This window comes from Gasterosteus aculeatus, chromosome Y, assembly GCF_964276395.1.
Source record: "Gasterosteus aculeatus chromosome Y, fGasAcu3.hap1.1, whole genome shotgun sequence".
Classification (NCBI taxonomy): domain Eukaryota; kingdom Metazoa; phylum Chordata; class Actinopteri; order Perciformes; family Gasterosteidae; genus Gasterosteus; species Gasterosteus aculeatus.
Genome location: NC_135709.1, coordinates 19588368 through 19603549, shown reverse-complemented (window position 1 = coordinate 19603549; position 15182 = coordinate 19588368). Strand labels below are relative to the sequence as shown.

The 15182-nt window shown below is 44.9% G+C and overlaps 2 protein-coding genes and 1 long non-coding RNA gene across 3 annotated transcripts; 2 read left to right on the top strand and 1 right to left on the bottom strand.

Moving 5' to 3' along the window:
* The first annotated feature begins 170 nt into the window (after window positions 1–170).
* LOC120812359 (lipase maturation factor 2-like) lies at window positions 171–9202 on the top strand. The gene is given in 17 exon segments (XM_078097740.1): window positions 171–651; window positions 1193–1446; window positions 1529–1557; window positions 1756–1949; window positions 2130–2308; window positions 2478–2616; window positions 2933–3061; window positions 3150–3255; window positions 3339–3435; window positions 3512–3694; window positions 3797–3965; window positions 5648–5759; window positions 8168–8276; window positions 8370–8379; window positions 8382–8432; window positions 8435–8538; window positions 8540–9202. Coding segments are annotated over 17 exon segments (2130 nt in total). The 5' UTR covers window positions 171–557; the 3' UTR covers window positions 8711–9202.
* On the bottom strand, window positions 9155–11115 carry LOC144390942 (inositol oxygenase-like). Its single transcript, XM_078097433.1, has 5 exons — window positions 11110–11115; window positions 10323–10425; window positions 9940–9989; window positions 9705–9817; window positions 9155–9621 (listed from the first exon to the last, which is right to left on the bottom strand). Exons 1-5 carry the CDS (start codon window positions 11113–11115, stop codon window positions 9513–9515), a joined length of 381 nt encoding a protein of 126 aa, XP_077953559.1. The 3' UTR covers window positions 9155–9512.
* A 1872-nt stretch (window positions 11116–12987) lies between these two features.
* Window positions 12988–15182, top strand: LOC144391143 (uncharacterized). Its single transcript, XR_013455028.1, has 2 exons — window positions 12988–13116; window positions 13447–15182. It is a non-coding gene; the product is annotated as an uncharacterized LOC144391143 (long non-coding RNA).

The window sequence follows — 15182 nt, the reverse complement described above, 5'->3', positions numbered from 1 at the left end:
ACAAAGAGGTCGAAGGAGGAGGAAATCCGACTACTGTACATTCATTAATGAAATATTATTTTAGTCATCAAGGCGTTTGTGACAAAACATTATTTAAAATGTTATAATTTTATGAGAAAGGAGGCTGACAGACGTTCGAATAAGAGTAAAAAAAATAACATGAAATAAATGCGCTCGGTTGTAAATCATCTTGGAACGTTGTCATGGTGACGTAACGTGTGGCGGCAAAGTGCGGGTCCCATGTTGAGCCTTCAACGGAATTTAAACCGAGCCATTTAGCGGCGGAAGTCAGTTGGATCCCGGAGGGTTCAGGCTCGAAGACCGCAAACGAACAAACCAGCCAGTCGAGTCTGAACTTGTTTCAGCCGCTGCCAGTTAATGCCGCCTCCATCGTTGAAATAATTGCAGCGCCGTTCGGAGGCGTCGGGGTGAACTTCTTCCCCGCTCACGTTACGTGTCTCCGGGATACACTTTTAATCACCCCCCCCTCCCTTCCTCGTTTTCCTCCGGCCGCAGCAGACAGCGGCTGTCCCGACCCCCAGCATCTCGGCCCAGACATGGGGGAAATCATCCAGCCGCGCCGCATGTTCCTCTGGAGCATGGCGGTTGTCTACCTGGCTGCTTTCGTGTCTCTCTACGCGCAGATTCCAGGTGAAAGGAGCCGGGAACCACTCGGGCTAACTGCGTGCGAGCCCACTTCGTTTACCGCTGCCGTGTGTTAGCTTGCTAGCTGGAAACTTGGCCGCTCTGTGTGTGTGCGTGTGTGTGTGTGTGTCTTTTCCTGTGGTGAAGATGACGTTTTTTTCTGGGGCTAACTTCATTAGCTGACCGCTTGTAATGTATTGTACTACAGTACCCACAACCCCCCGCGCTCTCTCTCCAACTGTTAAAAGTCGCTTTATTGTCACTAACCGAGCAGAAGCCCCTCGTCCAGGGGCTTTTAAAGATTTGTATTTGCCACACGTGCATTTCGGCACATACTTTTTCCAAAAGACACTAATTTTAAGCCATATTTTCCACATTCTACAACTTAAAACCAGTTACTCCATGACAGACTCCCCCTGGATTCAAATGCATGACATGTACAATGTTGGTCCCAACCTTAAAGGAATCACCAACCGCCTTCATGTGTGTCATAAATGATGCAAATGAAATACCGTTGCGTGTTCATTAACATCGTACCCATCTCCAGGCCTCTACGGTAATGACGAGCTGCTTCCCGCCCGATGGCAGCTGCGATACAGCGGTAAGTCTGTGGGGGAACTGCTGCTGTCCTCTCCCACCCTGCTGTGGCTGGGACCTCAGCTCGGCGTGGACACGCACACCGCCATGGAGCTGCTGTGCCTCGTCGGCGCAGCGCTCAGCCTCGCCGCCGTGCTGCTGGAGGCCCTCCGGGACAGCGTGGTGTTCTTCTGCCTCTGGGCCTTGTACCTGTCCATGTCCCAGGTGGGGTTTGGTACTTTTTTGGGGGGGGGGGGTGCTGTAGTTCCTGTCTGGTGACCTTTCTCTCTGTGGTTTTGCATTTCAGGTGGGCCAGGTTTTTCTCTACTTCCAATGGTGAGTTAATGTAAAAGGTTGTTTGCCTGTTTCTCATCCCCAGTCAGGTGTTACAGTTAAATCATTGTTGTCTTTGCAACAACACCATAGACCCCAACAAACTATCATCACTACCCTGGTTCCATTTCCCTCTTTCTCTGTGCCTCACTTGGAACTTTCTACTAATACATTTTTTTTCCTGCTGCTCTTTCTGTCCAGGGACAACTTGCTTCTGGAGGTTGGCTTCCTTTGTATCCTGGTTGCCCCTCTGACGTTGATCAGAGGGTCACGAGGGGTCAGAGAGCATGATCGTGTGACGTTCTGGCTGCTCCGCTGGTTGCTCTTCAGGCTCATGTTTGCCTCTGGCGTGGTGAAGCTGACCTCTCGTTGTCCCACGTGGTGGGGCCTCACGGGTATGTATGACATTTTTATGGGGGTCTGTTTGTGTTGAAGTTGAAAATCCCTGAAATTAAGACCTTTGTGTGACATTTCAGCCACAACGGACATCAGTGCTGTTTGTGGTCTTGCATTTACTTTTGTAAATGCAAGACCTCTATTTTCCAACATTCCTTTCTCACTGTTGTATTTAACAGCTCTGACGTACCACTATGAGACCCAGTGTATCCCCACCCAGCTGGCCTGGTATGCCCACCAGTTGCCCGTGTGGTGGCAGAAGCTGAGTGTGGTGGGGACCTTTGTGATTGAGATCGCTGCACCTCTGCTTTTCTTCAGCCCGCTGCGCAGACTCCGGCTCGGGGCGTTTTACCTGCAGGTGGGAAGGATTTTAGGCTCTGAAATTAGCAAGTGTAATAGAAAGGGTGGCCTTTACGTAAAGGGTTGTGTTTTAGTAAAAAAAAAGATCACATGTCACCCTTCTCAAATAGCTGCCTGGTTGTTTGCAGCTGATGAAATGTATTGATATTGTGTTATTTATTGTGTAGGTGTTGCTTCAAGTTCTCATCATTTTGACTGGCAACTACAATTTCTTCAACCTGCTGACATTGGCCCTGTGTCTCTCGCTTCTGGACGACCAGCACGTCAACTTCTGGCTACGCAAGGCAGACAAGATCAGCAACACGGGTGAGATAAACGTTATCTGGGTACATTGGATTTGGACATTTGATTATAAGGTGAATTATAATTTAGGGAGACCCAAAATGTGTCTTTAGTCCATTCTATAGACATCTATGTTATAGATTCCCATGCATGTTGAAATGTATTTGTCATCAGCGGATGTGAGGATATTAAACACCCACCTTCACATCAATAAAGGATAAATCTGAATTCTACCTACAGAAGAACGCACATACGCTTCAATTTGGGCTGTAGTTGTATGTCCATCCTGCCAAAGTTCCCTCAGTGGAGCATCATCCCGCTCTCTCTCTGATCTGCTCAGACTCCAAGCTGAGGTGCTGGTTGTGTTACCTGCTGGAGGTCGCAGTCTGGTCTCTCATGATCCTCGGAACAATCGTATGCTTTGACCTTAAGCCGAATACAACAAATAACGGCATCTCGTCCAGGACAGGTAATTGTGTGTGTGTGTTGTGTGTACATCTATTTCCATAGAAAAAATGGCATTTTGAAGTGCATTGTCTACATCTGTGGCCTTTCAGCATTCACATACCACCAGTTTAACCAGTTTCTCAAGACTGTCACCATCCCCTGCATCTGGATCGCGGTCCTCTCTCTTACCTGGGAGATGGTCACCGCCATGTTCAGGTAGGACTCCCCCCTGTGTGGCGGCTGGATCACGTTGCATTCTCTCCTATCGTTCAAACTTGGCCTACGTAACGTTTTTCTAGGTGCACGTGTGTCTCCGGTTTCCTGAAGAGGTTTTGGGGAACTTTGCAGTGGGCAGTGTTCGCCACTGCCACCGCTGCCATGTTCACCATCAGCCTGGTGGGTGTCCAGTATTGATTTCAAGTTCATATCCTCCAGCTGTCACTCGGTGTGCCGACTGTCCTTTTGTTCCCAGGTGCCCTTCACCTACATCGAGTATGACTCTAATGTCAGGTTGTGGCCCGGAGTGCGTCGGGCTTATGAGCTGGTGGATCGCTACCAGCTGGTCAATTCGTATGGCCTGTTCAGAAGGATGACCGGGGTCGGGGGACGGCCGGAGGTCGTCATCGAGGGAAGCAACGACCAAGTCTCGTGGACAGTGAGGGAAAAAAAAAAAATGATCATAGACGATCTAAATGTTTGTATTTATAAACACGCTGCACAATTTGCTACTGTATGTGTTTCTTTTCACTGCTTTTAGAAGATCGAGTTCATGTATAAGCCAGGCAACCTAAGTGCGTCTCCTGCCGTGGTGACACCTCACCAGCCCAGGTTGGACTGGCAAATGTGGTTTGCTGCGCTCGGGGATCAGACCCAGGCTCCGTGGTTCACCAGCCTCATGTACAGACTCCTGCAGGGAAAGACCGATGGTACGCCGCCTCTAAGTGCTAAACCTTATTGTTCTAACCGTTTTCTGCCACTTTTTGCCCTAAATGACGAGTCAACACAGAATCTAATGGGGCGGAAAACAACACGCTCAGAGGATCGCATGAGTCATGGAATCGCTTGTGACGTGAAAATCTGACTCAATTTAAAAATATACCTCAAGTAATGTGTTTGTTTCCAGTCAGCAAGAGCGTGGAACGTATCAACGTCCTGTGAGGAGCCGAAGGCAGCTTAAGGCGGAGCTGAGGGGTCCTACAAGTCACAAAACAATAATGGCTCTGAGAGTGTAGTGTAGCTGCTGCATAGCTTTACTTATAGCAGAGCTCTTAAGTAGTTACCCATTAAAAAAAGAGTGAACGTCACTGAAGTCCTTTCTAAATAGAAAAAACGAAACGAAAACGAATGGCGAAGAATACAGAAACAAGCACCCACTTGCACTGTGGCGCCAACTTCACTTTGATGAAAACAAAGGTTATCATGGCTTAGTATCTGTGATGGGACGTTAGTGTTAAGGTTTTGGAAGCTCTCGAGGGAGGCCTCACTCCTGGTTCTCGTCCCGGCCGGAAACGAGGACACGAATGAGTCAATTCGTTTAAATTCAAAAATCAAAAAGTATTTAATGACTAAACAACGTAGTAGGGATTACAATTACAAAGTGAAATACTAAGCGAACAGTGGAATATTTCGCGAAATAGAGAATCCTCTGAGCAAGTCTAAAGTGACTTATCAACGCGGCTGCAGGAGAAATTCTAACAGTCTTTTCCCCGCCATGGTCCTTTGAAACCTCTTGAGGTGTGTCTTCCTTGGTGCATTTGAATGTCATTGGCCTCTTCTCCAAAGGGTCTCCTCCTCCATTGTCCCTTCCACGTCGAGGTGTGAATCTGCAGCTGTAACCTGAAACCTCTCTGTCCTAGCTGTCCCTCACATTCCAATGCACTCAATGTAGATACCGTGGCTTTATGCCTCAATGAGTGAATTTAACAAAGCATACATCGTTTAAGTCTTCATCTTATAACTAGTACACTTTCATTACAACAACCCATTATTAATGATCACCGTTCATCACACTTCATCATAAGATCTAAGACAGTTCATGTGGTTCAATTCTCAAGACATTTGCCTCAGTCGGCTGCCTCGCAATAAGTTGTTCATTTTATTACCTGACAGGAGAAAAAACTCCCAAAAAACCCTTTTTGGGGATAAAATTGGATGAAATCCATAAAGAACGGCAATTGGCATCCGTCCCCAGGTTTTAACATCACATTGTGACAGACTGTTAATGTGTACAGTGTTTATATGATTTAAATGACTATGAATTGTGTTTGATTGAAATTGCATTCACTTAATCTAACATGTTAATGTAATAACTAATATCTAATAACACACAAACTATAATTCTAACACTAAACATCATTACACGTACTACAATTCTATGACTAGGGGTGCACTTCTGGCTTAAATCCCTAACATTAGCGTGAGACAAGGCTCAATCTTGGACCAGGGCTTCGGGTACTTAAACTTTTAACTCACTCACTAAGCAGAGAAAATGTTTTCTGCCCCCAAATTATCGCGTTAAATCTCCATTGAAAACGAGGTGTTGTTGTTGTTTTTTAGTTGTTTTTTAAGTACAACCAGATCGCTGGGCGCTTTGCTTTATGTTCTACAGTGATCGAGTTGATCCAGACAGACGTGTCTCAGTATCCGTTCCACCAGCAGCCACCCGCCTACCTCCGAGCCCACCGCTACAGATACTGGTTCACCGAACCAAAGGCTGACGGGTCAGTGCTCTCTGTCTGTCTGTCTGTCTGTCTGTTTGTTTGTTTCCATGCAGACAGACTTGTTGGCTGTGTGCACTTAAGCTCTTAATTCAGCGGTTCCCAAACTCAAGAACGCCGCGGCCCAATTTGAAATCTGAAAATCTTTGGCAGCCCACCCAAACGTTTAATCACAACTGTGATCAAAACATAAACTAGGGATGATTAAATGACCTTAAGAATTTAACCAAAATCAAACATCCGCGAGCAAAAGTTCGTCTCTGCGGGGTATTTGCTCGCTTGCGAAATGTGAACTTCGTTGCTCGCGAGTTGCTCGAGTTTTCTACGCGCTCGCTGTGGTTCTTTTTGACAGTAAGGTGGAGACGGTGCTTTCAGGGTCCGATCGATGCTGCGAGGTGCGTCCGCTCCCGCCGCCCCCTCGCCATCCACGCCTTAAATCTTCGGCTGCTTTTAGAATAACTTATTTCCCCGTTAAGATGGTTCAGCTACTGTGGAGAAAAGGGCGCCGTCTCTCGCTCTTTAATCTCATGAAGTGCTCGGCGAGAACGACAGCTTTGTTTCTCCGACGCGCACTGAAACAAGCTCCGTATCTCACTCAGCATCTCGCCGTCGTAGACGAGCTTTGGCGTGTTTGGCAGAGCGCCGTGTACAACCAGTATGGATCAACCGATTAACCAATTGATCCATATACATAAAGCGCTCCGGATTATAAGGCACTGACGTTTTTTGAGAAAGTTAAAGCCTTTTAAGTGCGCCTTGGAGTGCGGAAAATGCGGTATATTTACTTTAATACTACAAGAGGGCGCCCCGTTTGTTGAACAACGACAGGCGGACAAGAGCAGCCGTTTGGAGCGAGAGCCTTATTGTTTTATTAATCTGTCCGTTTAAATTGTTTGTGCTTCATCAACTAATGTTTCACATACCTAATATGCCTCATCATAAATATTTTTATATTAATTTCAAACTTTTAAAAATGTAATATTAAAAAACTTTATTTATTTATTGTAAATGACCTCTCGCGGCCCACCTGCAGTACCTGCAGGCCCACACTTTGGAATCGCTGTCTTAAGAGCAGTGTTTTTCAACCAGTGTGCCGCGAGAGGCTGTCAGGTGTGCCGTGAAAAAAAATAATTTACATACTGTCACTTCATTGGTGAAAAAAAAAGAGCCAACTTGTGTGTGTGTGTGTGTGTGTGTGTGTGTGTGTGTGTGTGTGTGTGTGTGTGTGCGTGTGTGTCGTCGCGCTGTTGGTGGTGTGAAGGCTCAATACTCCCCTCTGCCTGTGGGTGGCGCTACGCAGCGTAATTAATAGGCAGATTTGCTGAGGCGACAATTTAAAAAAGTGAGATTTAAGGCTGGCGCGTGCTTCTGCGTCTGCGTCGCTGCGTCGACGCACTCGTTTCAATTCATGGTTCTGCGTGTGTTGCAGAGCGATTCACCTCCAGAACAACAGGCGGAGTGACGTGTTTTGTTGAAGACGACCTAGAGAGTCACGTCTATTTATTTATTTATTTGTTTATTTATCATAGACTTTATTGCCCCGTGCATCCACACTGCTGCTTTTCATCAAGGACACATTTGTCCCGTATTTTCCTCCACTCGACCGGCAAACCGGCGTTTGCGGCGATCTCCCTCCGCGAATCCAACCCGCTTCTACAACCCGCCAATGACCGCTTGTATAAGGGCTCATATTTACGCATTTCTTCCGACAGAAGTTCTTAAATCTGATCCGTTCTCTCGTAAAGATTCTTCAGTTTAATAATGGTGGTATCGGGCTATGAAAGCGGAAATGCGAGACTCCGTAAAGGACGTAGTTAGCGGACCAATCGCAGCCTGGTGCGCTGCGGGATGCTCGCGTTGCAGAAAAATGTCTCGACACACGCAAGGACGCAAGGAGGTGTGAAAAGCGACGCAAGGGACACGCAAGGGACACGCAAGGGACACGCAAGGGACACGCAAGGGGGTCTTGCGTCTGCGTCGCTCTGAAAACGCAGAAGCATAAACTAGGCTTAAGAGGTACCTGGGCATAAAGCCTGTGCCATCTTGGCATTAGGATGATGTTACGTTTAATAAAACACAACAAAGAGAACACGCGTTTCCCTGATTTCTTAGAGTATATTATGCTCATGCTGAAACTATGTTTGGGATCGATTTTCATATCATTTCCGGTTGTTGGTGTGCCGGGAGATTTTTTCTGTGTCTTAAGTGTGCCTTGACGCAAAGAAGGTTGAAAAACACTGTCTTAAGACATTACCACCTCATTCAAATGACAAAAACTGAGACTAACATGATCTCATTTCAGCTGTTATATCCATATTTTAAACCTGATTTATAGCCAAGTGAGTTTAGTTTAGAGAGTCTTGTTATTAATTATTAGTCAAACATCAGGATATTTGCCATCCTGTCAGCAGGTCCTATCCGGAGCGTTGGTGGAGGAGTGTTTATAATGAGGAGTTCAATCCTACAGTGCACCTGGGCAACGCCTTCCTGGAGAGCATGCTCAATCAGTATGGACTCACGGTAAATATTAAAGACTTATAATTGATTATGAGCAAACAAGAATAAAATTAAAATTAAAATATTGATTTACTTTTGTCTTTTATTTCTCTGTAGGACAAATCGGCTCTGCGAAAGCGGTGAGGTGGGTGCGCTCTCAGGCCATAGGCATTCCTACAGAGTACTAATCTGGACCCTCATCGCCTGCAGCGCCACCCTGTGTCTACTTCAGGCGTTACAAAACCGGAACAAACACCCAGAAAGGAGACCGCTCACTCAGGAGGCCGATGGGGGAAAATGACACCGGCGGCTCTGGTGACCATTCTGGGAAGGCCAATGATCAGCAGACTGAGGAGGAGGACGAGGAGGAAGAAGAAAATGGAGACTGCAGTGAAGATGAGGGGGAGGAGGGCCAAGGTGGTGTGAAAAACACTTTTGCTGATGACAAAAAGGACTAGGCACAGGAGGAGGAGGTGGAGGAGAAGGTTTTGAAAAGATTCAGGTAAACCCATTAAAAAAAAGAAAGCTATCACCACTGTCCTTAATGAAATATTATCAATTGTCCAAAGAATTTTCTTTGTATATATTTGTTGTTATTTACCTTCTCCCACCTACACCTTGCAGCATTTTGTTTTTACAGGAATCAGTTGACTGTAATCTTAAAACCTCCCTGGTTTGCTCTCATTTAACGTTCAATCTACGCAGCCTTTCGAATCACTTTGAAAAAGAGTGAACTATGTTGAAGACGGCTTTTTGCAAGTTTTGCCTATTCAGAGTGTTGTGGGTTTCATGCTTTTTCATTAGTTTCGTTCCTCACCTCTTGCTGTATGTACTGAACTAAAACAAATCTGCTTTTACTTTTTTGTTTTTGTTGATTAAAAAGTAATTCCATCGATATAATATTTTTACTTTTCTTTTTTTTATCACAATAAAGTACAATAAAATATGAATGCATTTCTGAATTTTCTTTGAAATATGTAACAATTTCAAGTTATCTGTAATTCTATTAGCTTGAGTAGTTTAACGATCAATCACAAGTTATATCTGTCATGTTTATTTATTTGTACATTAGTCATATGTATATACAACCATACAGACTATTACTACAAGTTATATCTATAATTTAAATAAGTTATTAGATGTTTAGTCCTGGATATGCAACCACACAGACTATTACTATTATTACAAAGGACCAGCAGAAGGAGACTAATCCAACTTTGTTTCTATATGCTGTCGTTGTTGAATCCAGTGTTGTCCGTTTCACCACTTCAGTGTTCCAGGACAGTACTTGTCGATCAGAGACTGGTAATACAGCTTCAGCGTGTCAATGTCGGGCATCTCCGTGGTCTTGGTGTACAAGTCAAATTTGCTGTTGGAAAAAGACATGAGATGCAGCTTCACGTCGAAGCGCGGAGCAGTAATCGTTTGCACCTGAAAGCGGAAGATGCTCACTTGAACTCTTGGACCCAGGGCAGCATGCGCAGGTCGTTGGCGTTGCACAGGTGCATGTAGTCTCCGCTGGTGTGCCAGGGGTAGAACGAATGGAAGCGAATCATGTACAACCCCTAAAGGGAGACAGGAAGTGATCAGATCCACAAATGAGCTTGCGTAGTAAGAGAAAATCCTTGCGTTCTAACTTTTGATTGACCAGAAGACCAGCGTTTTTTGAATGGCATCATCTACTGACCTGCTCTGGGATGGAGCAGTTGTTGAACTTCAAAACTCTGTAGAGATACTCTGAAGACAACAGAGCGAGAGTTCAGGTACAGTATACCAGCTAAACGGGCACCTGTTTGTGTAACGGCGCATCGTACCGTCATGGCTGCTGATGCTGCTTGATGGACATCAAGACTTTGTCGAGCCCACAGTTTGGTTCGTAGATCCCGTATTCTGTGCTAAGGAGGGTGAGAAAAGTACTTCTATTAGAGGAGAGATTACTTCAATCCGACTACACAGAGGCAAACCATTTGTTTTATTCCCACTGTGGAATGCAAAACATGACAGAAAAAGTGTTCCGAAAGTAGGAAAACTTTGAAATAATTATCCACAGACTGACGTGAAAATACTAACTTGGATTTTTCTCATCAGGGTTATCCAGGAAGGTGTTGTTTCGGAACACGACAGAGTTTTGAATCTTGCAGCCCACTAGGACGGTGTCGCCTGTTACAGCCCACTGCAAAGGAGTTCCGGAGGAGGAAAGAGAGACGCGGGACGGGATAAAAAGGGAGAGTTTGGGGAAAAGAGCGAGAAAGGACGAGTTCGAGGGAGCGGAGTAAAGAGGGGAGAGAGAGAGAGAGAGTGGACGAGTAGTCAACCCGGTGACGGAGTCCACGATCAGTCCCTGGACGCGGATAACTAATCCCAGCGGTGGACCGCAGGGACGACACCCCGAGTCCCGCCTCGCAAACCCCGCCAGCGAGTAGCCAACCCGGCTAATGAAATTACACAATCTTTAGTATAGATCATGTTAAGTAACAGGGGACAAAGATTGCTTGGTGCTTTACAGCTTGTGCCAAGTGTTTAGGGACGGCTAGACAAACTCACAACAATAACAACTTAGGTTGACCGGTTCATTCATTACATTTTCACTGCTGACTGAAATTAATAGAATATATTTCAATTGGAATATATTGTGCGTATGTACAACATGCACACACACACACACCATTCAAAAGCGAGATAATGTTTGTTTGTGTTTGTTTGGGCCTATAATACCATATGATCTTTATCCTGTAACTAATCCTAGTTGGTATTCTAATCAGTATTCTGGCAGGACACCTTGAGCTGTCACTGCCAACACTGCCTGATGGTGGTCAGTAGGGCACTAGTGGATACAAACATGGAGGTGACACCTGACTGCCATCTTCACATAGATACAAACCAGCCTGCAATGTATAATCTACATGCTCAGCTGCACTTTCCCATCACTATTCTCTCTCCTACAAAAAAACAAAAACAAAGCAAATGCCTGACGTGGGCTTGGAGACGGTTGTCTCTGGAGAGAATGTATCAGGAAATGTAGGCAGCTGAACTGCTTGCTACAACACACACGTGTGTCTGTGTCAGAGGGATTCTATATCAACGTCATTCTGTAAGGTTGTACGGGGCTTTTAAATGCTAACATGCTAACAACGGCGCGGCTAACATGCTGATGTTTAGCCGGTGCAGCACTCACCGTGTTCTTAGTTTACATGCTAACATCTGGTAATAACCACAAAGTACTGAGGATTGATGGTTTACAGTTTGATGGTTTACAGTTTTGAATATTTTTTTGCAGGTACTCGCTTGTGAACAAAAGTATTGTAAAGAACAACGTAGATATCACAAAAAAAATCATGCAGTCATTGTTGGATTATTTAATTCACAGCAAACTGTGAACCTCATTTTGGTGCTAGATATGAAGTCAGGGGTTCACCATGTCACTCACGTCTGTGCAAACTTTGTACCCGTTACTTCGATCAAGACACTTCATTATGAATCTAAGTTGCACAGGATGAATAACACTACTCTATGAGTTGAGGGGAACCCACTTCTGTACTTTTCTGCCTCCACTCTCTATTTGGACCTCATTCTCACTGTGTGTGTGTGTGTGTGCGTGTGCGTGTATGTGTGTGTGTGTTGTATTGTTGTCCAGTCTGAGAACAAGTGAAGAGTCTGGGGGCAAAAGGAGCTTCTTCAACATTCCTTAAGTCAGAGCTCAGCATGGGGCTCTTCAGAGGAACTGAACACACACACACACACACACACACACACACACACACACACACAAACAGACACTTACAGAGAATGCCACTTCAGTTATTTCCTCCAAGCAAAGATATATAGATCATATTTTGGCTAATCTTTTCACACTTTTCATTCCGTGCTGCTCCGTGGAAACACCCTCAGAGTTTGTGACTGTCACTGGGGATTTATTTCACCTGAATATCGGGATGTACTGTAGCTCTCCACCACGGAGGGAGAGAGGTGATTAATCGATTTTCAATGTACCATTTCAGAGATGTGTGGAGATCCAGAAAGCTTCCCTCGCCAAAAAGAGAACCACTTTTGGGGACTTGAGTGCCGAGGTAGCAGACACCCTTCTGCTTATAGGAAGTGTGGAGATGAGTGAGGGCAGACTGAAGCCGGCCCACAGGACCATGAGTAGAGTCCCTGTCAGAATGAGGTGAGCTATTTCCACCAGCCTCACTAAAGCTCAGTGGTATCAGAGTCGCCTGCTAATCCTGGAAGGGGTGAAGTGTGCAAAGCCGCCTTTCCCTGTCTAAAATATCACTGTGTTTTCTCAGTCGGGATGGAAGCAGATTTGCAGTTTGCTAACGAACTTGATTAAAAGGGGCACTGACCGTAATGACATCTTTTGAAAGTGACATTCCTGTTTAATTATATACAAGTTCGCAACGTTATTCAACGACCGTTATGTATTGTAAATTTACCATTAATTTTGCAATCTGGGTCGTTTTTCCAATCTAATTCAATGCTGACCATGTCGCCATGACTCTGGCCTTGTTCCTGCATACAATTATTCCGCAAATTTAGTTAGTTCTTGGCACTATCCCAGTGAGCACAAGACGTAATTTCAACGTTGAAATATGGTTGAAATCGTGATTTCAACGTATTTAATATTTCACTTAAAACGTCATAAATATGAAACTACGGACTGCGTGCTGTTAATAAGATGCGTTTAAGGCATAATAATGCGGGCAGGTTCAAACATTACTTGTAAACACGTGACTCCGCTCACATCTGTAACGCGCATGCGCGAGTTCTTAGACGCCTGCAGAGCTCCGAGCGGACGAGGCGAAGTTACGGCAGCGGAGCGACATGAACGGGCTGATAGAACCACGACTACCGGCTCCACTACTCTGTAAGTACGGGAGTGTTTGGATGAAGCACACATGGAACTATAACCGGGTGTTTTACTTGTGCTGCCCACCCGATACAGGAAAGACGGCCCTTTTTGTTAAGCTAGTTAGCGTTAGCGCAGGTAGTTTGCTAGTTAGCATGCTAGCTTGCAGCATGCTAGCGTGCAGCATGATGACCTGGACCAAAAGTAAACATCCCAGAATATTTTTCGTGTGTTTGGTGTTACTAATGCGTTAGATTGTTGCTGTACCCATACATGTTATTGCATTTCACACTGAAAATACGTTGAAATATGCACGTAAAGGACGCTAACTACGTCCTTTACGTGCAGCGTGTGGATGTGGGCTGAGGCGGTGTTACCCCTCTCTGTGGGTGAGACTCTGCAGCGTGGAAGCCCGGACTGGACCTCCGGAGGCAGCAGACCGAGCAGCAGCCACATCCACGCCGACAGCAGCGCGCGCATGGCAGCGCGGCGGAGACGCCTGGTCCGGCGGCCTGGTGGCGGATCACAAAAGTCCAATATGAGTGGGGGTTTTGTTTTGTTTTGGGGGTTTGTTAAAACGAAGCTTTCTTGGGTCGTTGGATTGTCCGTTATTTCAATAAGTAATTTGTAGCGCCCGCCGTGTCCGCCGCGCCTTTTGCGCATGAAAACACGCGGTTCCACGCGGTTAAAGCGCAGGAGGTCGTTCGGGGCGCAGACCGGCAGCAAATGGAAGCTGCTCCCTCACTCATCCAGCCTGATGGAGGGAGGAGGGAGGCTTATTGTGTGTCCTTTAATCGCCACAGCCTCACCTTTAATGAGTATTCTCATGTATCTGCGCTCTTTTCGCCCCATATTTGATTCGTTTTTTCGATGTGAGGTCGTGGTCACCGCGACTGTTTACGTGTTGATGGGTTTACTTTTTCTTTTTCCACAGGGAGCTCCTGTTTGTGAGCTTGGCCCACATAGAAATAAACTACTGAACCCCTCTTTAACGTAAAGAGGTGATATTGAAATAGCTTTTTATCATGTAGAGACAAGCTAAGGAAGGCAGTTTTTCAATTTTTAAGACATTTTTAAAGGATGCTTTGTAGTTTTATTTCTACCTTTCTCTGCTGTATTTTTATGTATGAATATTTTTCACAACCTAAATTTACTGATTATGAACAAGAGATCAGTGAAGTATTTTTGCTGTTTGACTCAGTTTTTCTGTATTTTGGGCTTCTGTCGCTTATGCTAAATTGACAACTTGAGAGCTCGGTTTGTTTTGAAAAGAGATCAGATGCATGTTGACAGTTTAAAAAGTAAGAGCACTGAAGTCTCCTGTTGAGTCACACGTTATGTCTTATCAGCTCAGTAAGTGCTTTGCCAATCTAGAGTCAACGTATACGACATTTTCTTGTGACATTTGACAAATTAACCCGCAAAAACTGACATTTATCTTTTCAAGCCAGCACAATAATTCAATCTTTATAAAAGCAAATATAAAGGGATCACTTCTGGGCACAAAGGTAGTGTATGAATTAATATAGTTGCCCAGCCCACCTAAAAATACATCACATAACGCTTTTGGATTATGTCTTTTTTTCTTTGCTTTATTTCTTTCGAGCTATTCGGGCGTTTATGTTCTACTTGTACTCCAGAATGTAAGATATTTTGAAAGAGGTTAAGAATCTGTGTTTGTTCAAAATGCTTACAGCACAGAAGTATATGGAAAGTGGCTTTGTGAGATGGCTTTGCTTCAATTATAGGTTGGAAACCGAAGCTTTATTCGAACCACTGGATCCTGCGGTATACATTGTAATCTTGCATTAGTTCTTAAATGTTCTGTGTGTAGTGAAATTGATCTATTTGAGTTAACAGGTTCATGCTTGTCACGATGTCACTTGAATTACAAACATCCAAAGAGGTAAAGGAAATTACTCAGAAAGGCAATCTGGCTCAGCTTGCATTGACCCTGTTCTCATTTTCCCTCGTAGAACAACTACTCTTTTATTTTTGTGAGGATACAGATGATAAGCTCAGAGTCTGAACTTGATTAAAAGCTGCTTCAGGCCTTAATTAAAGAGTTTAGTGTGTGTCTTAAA

Excerpts from the sequence above, each read along its gene's own strand:
- LOC144390942 (XM_078097433.1), bottom strand. Across the intron at positions 9,818-9,939 it reads ACTGCTCCATCCCAGAGCAG|GGGTTGTACATGATTCGCTT; the intron begins GTCAGTAGATGA and ends GTCTCCCTTTAG. Across the intron at positions 9,622-9,704 it reads CCCTGGGTCCAAGAGTTCAA|CAAATTTGACTTGTACACCA; the intron begins GTGAGCATCTTC and ends TTTTTCCAACAG.